Source organism: Cynara cardunculus (genome assembly GCF_001531365.2).
Source record: "Cynara cardunculus var. scolymus isolate 2C chromosome LG 13, CcrdV1, whole genome shotgun sequence".
NCBI classification, from domain to species: Eukaryota; Viridiplantae; Streptophyta; class Magnoliopsida; order Asterales; family Asteraceae; genus Cynara; species Cynara cardunculus.
In genome coordinates, this window is record NC_037540.1 from 12,756,122 (window position 1) to 12,765,268 (window position 9,147).

At 34.6% G+C, this 9,147-nt stretch overlaps 1 protein-coding gene across 1 annotated transcript; it reads right to left on the reverse strand.

The window, feature by feature from the left end:
- Positions 1-3,862: 3,862 nt before the first annotated feature.
- On the reverse strand, positions 3,863-7,499 carry LOC112525705 (dual specificity tyrosine-phosphorylation-regulated kinase 4-like). Its single transcript, XM_025135939.1, has 6 exons — positions 6,696-7,499; positions 6,320-6,599; positions 5,893-6,000; positions 5,321-5,599; positions 4,651-4,794; positions 3,863-4,396 (listed from the first exon to the last, which is right to left on the reverse strand). Exons 1-6 carry the CDS (start codon positions 7,475-7,477, stop codon positions 4,190-4,192), a joined length of 1,800 nt encoding a protein of 599 aa, XP_024991707.1. The 5' UTR covers positions 7,478-7,499; the 3' UTR covers positions 3,863-4,189.
- Between the last annotated feature and the right edge of the window lie 1,648 nt (positions 7,500-9,147).

Sequence of the window (9,147 nt, forward strand, 5' to 3'; positions counted from 1 at the left end):
TCCAATCGACGGCGACCATCTCATCTCGACGGCGAGTTCCAATCGACGGCGACCGACTGTTCTTCTCTTCTCTCCATACTCAGGTACGCATTATCGCCTTCTCTTCTCGAGTACAATGGTGCAAAGGACTGGTTTGGGTTTTCTGAGATTGTTAATTATAGGTTTATGAAGGCTACGTATTTCCATTCTAGGTATTTTTGAATTTGCAACATAAGCTTTCGTTCTAGATTTCATCAAGTGGGTTTCTTGCAATTTCAACTAATTGATGACTGTATTCGCTGTTTTCTTGAATTCGTGAGCTGGGTTTGATGAAATCTGATGCATCTTGTAGTTGTTCATATCTGCTAAAACAGCACCTGATTCATTTTGTTTGCTGGTTTTTGATTCATGTTTCTGATTTTGTTTGCTACTGTTTTTGATTCATGTTTGTTGTTTTTGATTCATGTTTGCTGTTTTTGATTCATGTTTGTTGTTTTTGATTCATGTTTGCTGTTTTTGATTCATGTTTGCTGTTTTTGATTCATGTTTGTTGTTTTGATTCATGTTTCTGATTTTGTTTGCTGTTTTTATTCATGTTTGTTGTTTTTTATTCATGTTTGTTGTTTCTGATTGCTCATTGGGGGTAAATTGGTCATTTTAACCAGTTCTGTCCTGTCCTGTCCTGTCTTACCAAACGCTGAACTCCTCTCCTGTCCTGTCCTGTCCTGTCCTGTCCTACCCTGTCCTGTCCTGTCCTGTCTGCGCACCAAACGCACCCTAAAGTCTATTTTAAAAAATAAATTTTTTTATTAACCTGGATATCCAACCCGCTATGCGAACTGACTAATTCCAGGACGACCATCCATTTTGTGGAAGCCCGGAGTCACTGTATTTGAATCTCTGTGGCTACAAGAGATTTTTTTTATTCCTTCTTGGATTCGAACTTGGGACCTCTAGACACTTTTGACCTTTGGAGCTCAAACTCAAACCAATCAGACACGACATTTGTAGTTTTTTATATTCATCTACAATGTTGTCTCCATTTTGAAGGAAGTGTTGGATTCGGTTGAAAAACATAATAAGAGATCTTCATACTTGGATCAATCCTAATTGAATGTCAACACAAATAAACTGCATCGAGATGTACCAAATCAATTTTTTTTAAAGCGCAATTTATGGGTGGATATGAGATCAAATTTAAAGATCATTTTATAGCTAATCGTTTTTTTCAGAGTTCTTCAAATTTAAAGAATTTCACTTTTTCTCTCTTTTTTTCTTTATTTTGAATAAGGTTTTAAGGAATCTATTGTAAACGATCTCAAAGCATTTCAACAGATTTTTAAATTGTTATTATTCCACCTAAAGTTTTTTTAAAGCGTATTATGATGATAAAATTATTGAATACTTTAATAATATAATTAATATCAAAAAATTAAAATAGAGAATTTTTTACAGCTGGATTTAATATTCTTTAGAGAATTTAACATATTAAAGAGAATAGACATAAAATAATATATGGTCTAAGCCTCTAAGGAAAACAGTCCAATTATTTTTTATGTTTTAAAATAAATGTTCACAATAAAAAAGACACACAGTTTTAAAAATAAATAATTGATACATTTTTTATGAAACGAAATAGTAATTTTACTTTTATTAACAGATAAAGAAATAATTTATTCATGTTATAATTAAAGATAAAATTAAAAATTATACATCTGTTTTTGAAAATAAGCACTTATTTCAAAGTAAAACTAGTTGTGTATCTGCGCAATGCGGTGGGAGCCGTGAATTTTAACGATTTTGAAGTTTCACTGGTTTTATTATAGAAGATTTAACGATGATATAAATTACACTTGGTCTTCACATATTAATACAATTTGAATAAATAAGAGTTATGATTCCAATTACAGTCAATCGATGAAAAAAATTGTATGACAGTTAAAAATATAATATATTTAAAATCTAACATATTTAAACGACTCCATAAATGTGTTTGATTTACACCAAGAGCAAAGAATCAAGATATCGATAGTGAAACCGAGAGTTCTAGAGTAAATGAATGAGAAAACTTTTAATAACCCATGGTAAATATCATTTAGAATCTCACTTTGGGCGATGTGGAGAAGACATAGAGGTATGAGAGAGTGAATGCATGAGTGAAAAGTGTCAAAAGTATCTTGGGAACATAAAAAGAAAAAGTAATAATGTGCATTGATAACTTGTATATATATGTTATTCTAATTGTAGATTAAGAGATTTTAAGACTGAATGCATAAAGTAGTAGTACTTAATACATTATGAGTTGTTTTTAAGACTTTGTACATAAACATATAGTACTTTATGTATCAAAAATTATTTTTAAAACTTTTGATAAATCTGGTATATAAAATAGTATAGATCCAGATACTTTTTATAAAACAGATAAAATAATTAAAATGGGTGTGTTGTAAAATAGAACAAGTACACATCCTACATATGCATGTGATGTTTTAAGATGTGATCCAATAATGCTTGATAGATCTACTTCTTAAAAGTATAAAGAATCTTTTTGTATTTGTATAAGACATGTGAATAAATTAAAATTCTAAAGCAAATAAAGTAAAGGTGTTGCATTTTATTTTATAATAATTCAAAATAAAAATTATTACATTTATTGTAATAAAATATGTAACAATTAAAAGAATGGTGGTTAAATTGTAAAAATGAAAAAAGTTTTGTGGTCAAAACGAGAAAAGGAGATATATAACTCGATGGACGCGCCCAATCAAATCGGCCGTAAACAATGGAGTCGACAAAAGTGAGAGGGAGGTGTAAATGTGCATTGACCAAAGTTAATGTACGTCATTAAAGTGGTTCATTAAATGTTTAAATATAAAACTATTTATTACTTTAAGAAAAAGAAACTCAAAATAAATCTAATTTATTTGAAATATTATTATTGATTAATGTTTAAAATAACGAAGATGAAATGATTAAAATGCAAAGTATCGAAAAACGGGATAAATCTAATATATAAAGTAAATGAAAATCCGAACCTAGTTAGGAGACGTTTACCCGGTAAGTACTTACCGGGTAATTTTTCTCACTGGATGAACATGGCAAGGGCCAAAAATCTTACCCGATAAGAGGGATGAACAAAATTTAATAGTTAACTATGAACAAAATTTAATAAATACCTCAAATAAATTCTATAATTTTTTTTTATCAAACTTTGATTATAGTTGTAAAAAAATTATCATAAAAAACCTTGTACTTTGCAAAATAAGTGGTAATGAACAGCCATCATGGCACGTCATGACTTAAGGCTTGTGTCTCACACCACGTTATGTCTAAGGCATGCCCCGGTGTAATGCATGATTTTTATTACATGATATTTGATTTTGCTTATCTTTTTAATGTCTTATTTATTAGTTTTTAATGTATAACTTAATTAAAATTGCTTAGTATCATTGATTTATCGAGTAATAGTAGAAAACATACGTTTATGTATATAATTTTATATATGATATAGAGATTTGCTTAAATCATGTCTTATAAACGCGATATAAGGGTTGACCTTCTTATATCTAGCTAGCTTGATAACAACCCGACAGCTCGTCGTGACTTCTAAGGCTTGAGATTTGACCTCACTGCAACGCCACACCTCATGTTGTTTAGAACCTTAATGTCTTTTGTCACCTCATTCTTACGAATACAACATAATTCATTTTGCACTATATTATGAGAGTCACTTAATCATTCTGCACCAAACAATCCAGTAACTGCCAAACAGCCTCTTAATTTTTGTCAATTTTTTGTACAAATATAACAGGACCTAGAAAAAGATTGGAATTACCATAAATAGTGCAATTTTGAAATAGAGAAGCTTGTATACATGTATGTCAAAACTTTGAAATGTGTACATATGGGACTCAAGGAATTACAAACAGAATCAAATCAAAATGCATCTTCACCTCACCCCCAAAAAAGATACTAAATTTTGAGTCGATAATTAAATAAACACGTGACCATCAATGTGCTGATGCCAACTTCGATCAAGATTTACACAAACCATATCGGTCCAGGCTGCTAGGTGAACCTTAACCGTGACTACCCATGTGGCTCACCGGGGTGTGGACCAAGCTGGCTGACCGGGAGGGTCAAGATTACATGAACCACATTGGTGCAGTCTGCCAGCCAGGTGAACCTAAAGTGAATCAACGGTCATGGATCAAGATTTAAATTTGCTTGCCTGGCGCTGGCGACGGACAGGTGAAGAGAGCCATGGGTGTTGCAAGGCTTCACTAGCCGTTGGCCTTTTCTGGGGATTAATCTCGAGCAAATTCCTCACAAAATCAAGAAATAATGGATCAGATGTTTGAAGGTGTTCTTCCAGTGATGTTTCTTGTGGGATTATGTATTCCAGTTTATCTGTTTCCTGTGTACATTAAAATGAGCCATATCACATGAGCTCGACGCCATAAATCAAAACAATTCACGTGCTTTTCGTGTAAAAATATGTTTCGTTTTGCCTTTTACTCTTTTGCCCCTTGTCGATCTTGCCATTGATCGACAATGTTGACCTTAACAGGAAGTCAATGATAGTTGTAGTGATCTAGATATGTATATATTCTTTCTGTCCCATGAAAATTGAGACAGTTTCTATTTTAGAGCATTCTGCAATAGACAAACCTCATTTATGTGATAAAGATCAAAATCTTTCGTGAAATACTTGTCCGTTTCTTGGCCACTCTCCAACATCTCGGTATCAATTGGACCGAGCATTCCAATCACTCGAGCAAGTAAAATCACAACTGCATCATTCGGAAATAGAACCTGGCACGACACAAAAGTATAAAAATAACAAAAAATCGAATGAGCCTAGCAAATCCCACAGGAATAAGGTCTAAGGAGAGTAAAATGTACGCAGACCGTTTCTCGGGCTGTTTCCGTGAAGACCCTTGTTTGCAAAAAGAAAATCTTTTTGCGAAAACGGTTTTGCAAAAATAAAAATTCGGAATCTTAAAAAACAAGAAACGATGTTATGAAGAGTTAAAAGAAGAGCAAGTAGAAGAGTTAGAGGTAGCACACACATCAAACAACATGAATAAGGATTGAACAAGAAAGGGCATAAAGGTAATATAATCAAGTTAATTACCACATCTCCTCCTTTGACTCTGAAAAAGGCCTACTTTCCAATTCTACCCTTAATCATGAGATGGAGAAATTCAGTACTCCCTCTATTATTAAGAGTAAAATTGTCATTTAGTTAATTAAAACGTGTAACATTTACATATTTCTAAAATTGATAAAGAACATATATAAATATTATATACTTAAAAAAAGCGGATAAAGAACATACATCACCCGAATATAGCTCGGCTAAGATGCAACCAAGAGACCAAAGGTCAATCTTTTGGTCATATGGAAGTCCGATGATGACTTCAGGAGCTCTATAAGATCGAGATTGCACGTATAGCGACAAGTTGTCGTTTTGAAAGCAGCTGCTTCCAAGATCGATAATCTTGATCTCGCATCTGCTATAGCTTTTGATAAGAATATTCTCGGGCTTCAAATCACAATGAATTATACCCAACTCATGTAAGTACTCTAATGCTTCCAAACATTGCTTTGTTATCACCTGATTTCAAAATTTTGGAATTCAACAAACTATCTGAAGGTCACAATAATCTCCGTCCCAAAATAAATGTCCACAATAAAATAGGCACCCAGTTTTAGAAATGTGTAATTATTACACTTTCTAATGACACTTTTACCCTTAATACTAGAGGGAGGAATGAACTCCATCTCACAATTAAGGGTAGAATTGGAAAGTAAACAATTACTTCTGAAGGCGGTCACTTATTTTGGGACAAACTAAAATAAAAATGCGGACACTTATTTTGAGGCAGAGGGAGTACTAATTTACCGAACCTGAAGCCTGTTCAATGTAAAATAAGGCTCCCCGCCACATTCTTTGTTGTATTTCTGATACTCATATAAATTCGCACGTAAAAGTTCGCACACGATTATAAGATGTTCCTGTGAATTTTTCAAGAATCCAATAAGAAAAGTCAATGAATAAAGAATTATGTTGTGCCAAAACGCTACTCCCTCCATCCCAAAATAAACGTCCATCATATAAAGGCACACGGTTTTAGACATGTGTAACTATTAACAATTTTTAATTAACTAAATGACAATTTTACCCTTCATAATAGATGGAGTTGTGAATTTCTCCATCTCATTACTAAGGGTAGAATTAGAAAATAGGCCCTTCTGAAAGTGGCCGCTTATTTTGGGACAAACTAAAATAGAAATGTAGACACTTGTTGGGATGGAGGGAGTATCAAATTCTCACCTGAAAATAGAAATAATCATAAAGGCGTAAAATGTGGCGCTCATCTGCCGGATCATACTTGTTTACAAACTTCAAAAGCTTGATTTCATCTAAACTTTGGTCAAAGAAATCTTTATCGTTCTTTATGATCTTCAAACAAACATCAGTTCCCATCTGGAGATCATGTGCCTGAACAACTTTACTGAACGCAGCTGAACCAAGATACTCTGTAACACAGTATCGGGAGCCGATCACACTGTTCAAAACAATGGGTAGATCCTTATTCTCTTCAAAACCCGTCCTACATATACCATAAAAGCACGTTATTCACTTATTCACAAACACAAACTAAAAAGAGACTGTTACCCGATACCCATCCTTAATTTGTTTTACTAACCGGTTTTTCCTGTGTATAATTCTTAACTCAAATACTTCATATTCATCTTCATTTGCATACATCAAAAGCTCATCATTTGTGGCATCCGCATCACCTCCTTTGAGTTCAGCAGCATGCTCACGATCTTCATCAAGATTTCTTTTGTAGCCATCCTCAGAATCACTATTCACATTAAAATCGACATCTTTCTGACCCTCCTGAATTTGAGATTCATGGGTATTCTTAGATCCCCCAACAAGATTACAATCGCAACTTCTTTTATTTTCTTTGAGACAGGAACTACATACATCTGATTTACACCCTGTGTTATTTTCTTGAGAATCTTTCAACTCAATTCCTTTTAAAGAGCTATACATGGTGGCACCATTTAGGTCCTGCTCAACGCACTTCCCGTCTAAATCATAATAATCAGTGACTTTAACACCATCTTTTACATACCCAATAGAAGTCAGAGGCCATGGTTTATCCAGATAGATGGTTTGTTCAAAAGGGTCTAATATAGGATCAAAAAATGGTTGGCGGTTCTCATCTTGGTTTTCTTTTTCTGCTGTCATGACAAATTTGTCCTCGGTTGGACCACTAAAGGGATCCGAGTTGTCAAAGGAAGGTGGCATAGCGTAGTCTTCATCTCTCTCTCTGTACCAGTTTAGGTCATTTTGCAGATCAAACTCATGGTAATCACGAGCCGTACCAAATTGGGACAACCTATCTGACGAAGCTTGAGAACTAACCCCTCTTGTAGTCCTTATTCCATATGGATTTGTGAATTCTGCACAAACCATAACCACCAATGTTTTAAGCTTGTTTTTTCCAATGCAAAACTAATGGAATTTCTACAAGAACATACCAAACCAAACAAAACAAGCCCAGTATATCCCACCTGAAGGTGGGGTGGGTTCTGGTGGTGAGATGTACATAGACCTGACCTCCAAGAACATACCTTGAATTCAAAACTAAAATACATTATATCTCCTGCAGCCAAACAAATCATTTATCGAAGCCAATTGATTTGTTTGATTGGTTCTTTGTCTTGAAAATTGAAACTGAAAACTTCATTATTGGTAGTACTCTTCATGTCATTTAAAAGGACACCCTTATCAATCTTGGATCTTACAAGACTTGTTTGACCACAAAATCAAGAAGTTTGCAGCTAAATCAGAAAACTACATAAGCTTTCCCCTTCACTGGATCTATTTTGGTAGTGATTGCCAATGATGGCAGATTAGAGTCAGTAAGCAGCTTCTTCATGAATCATACCGACTCATTTGAGGATGTTGAGGGAGCATTTGGTACTTGAACGGGACTAGACAGGACTGCATTGGATGGGCGAGAGTGAGGTAGGCAGGTGAAAAATTGTTGAAGGTATTAGAGTTTTAATTTGACATGGGTAGTTTAGTAATTTACCAGTTTCCTATACTATCCGGCATACGATCGCACCCTAAAGAACCAAAAGAGAAACCACCATGCCCAGAGGTGTTCAGATCAATAATATCTCACAGACAATAATGGTTTCCGAGAAAGAAGCTAACAAACCGAATTTTCGTAGTTTAGCAATTTCCCTGGAGATGGGTTTACGATCCGATTCATGCTCAATATCCAACACAAATCCCCTAAAGAATATATTGATATTGATGTTGATGGCATTTGCATAGGGGGGAACAATGAATTTAAATGAAAAAGCCACAAAGAGACAAGACGATTGTGGTCCCAATCCAAACTAAAATTACTGAATTCAATGAAATTGCATCCACATAAAAACAAAGAAACTATCAACACTTCCCCAAATCAGTGAATTAATCGATTGAAGAAACAGTTTGCAGTGATGATCATCACATAAGGAAGCCCTTAAATTACCAATCGATTTTAAAAAAAATCAGAAAAATGGGGAGTACCTGAGGAGCACAAATCGGTAGTAGAAGAACCCAAGCTGACGAATTCATCATCTGAAGAACCTTCAACCTCCTCCGTCATCTGTCTCGGCGGAGACGGCGGAGGTGAAATAAGACGAGCAGCCGGAATTTTGAGCGAGTGAAGAGTTTGAGGAAGGATAGGGAAGAGAAACCTCTGGAAATCAAAAGAACCCAGTTGGGATTTCTCAAAGATATCATCCATGAGTGCAGATTCAGCGTCTGAAAGCCCGTTTTTCCTGAAGAAGTGGAGCACTTGTTCAATGTCGGAGAGTGGTTCCATGGCGGATGAGAGAGAGAATTTGAAAAAAGGAGGGGAGTTAAGAAGGGATTACCGAGTGAAATGGGAATTGGCATGATTCACTGTTGGATGAATGGATGGATGGATGGGAAGGTAAACGGGAAAGAAGTCTTGCAACAACTTTGAAAAGTAAAGAAAAGCTACTCATCACAGAAAGGCATCGGAGTTTTTTACAGTGACGATCCAAATATTTATTTATTTATTTTGCTGATCCAACAGAAAATTAAAAATAATGAAAAATTCC

Bases quoted from the DNA above. Each gene is read 5' to 3' on its own strand.
- LOC112525705 (XM_025135939.1), bottom strand. From the start codon at position 7,477: ATGGTTTGTGCAGAATTCACAAATCCATATGGAATAAGGACTACAAGA. The intron at 5,600-5,892 runs GTTCGGTAAATT...TTTTGAAATCAG, and splicing joins TTACATTGAACAGGCTTCAG to GTGATAACAAAGCAATGTTT. The intron at 4,795-5,320 runs GTATGTTCTTTA...GTGTCGTGCCAG, and splicing joins CCGAGCTATATTCGGGTGAT to GTTCTATTTCCGAATGATGC.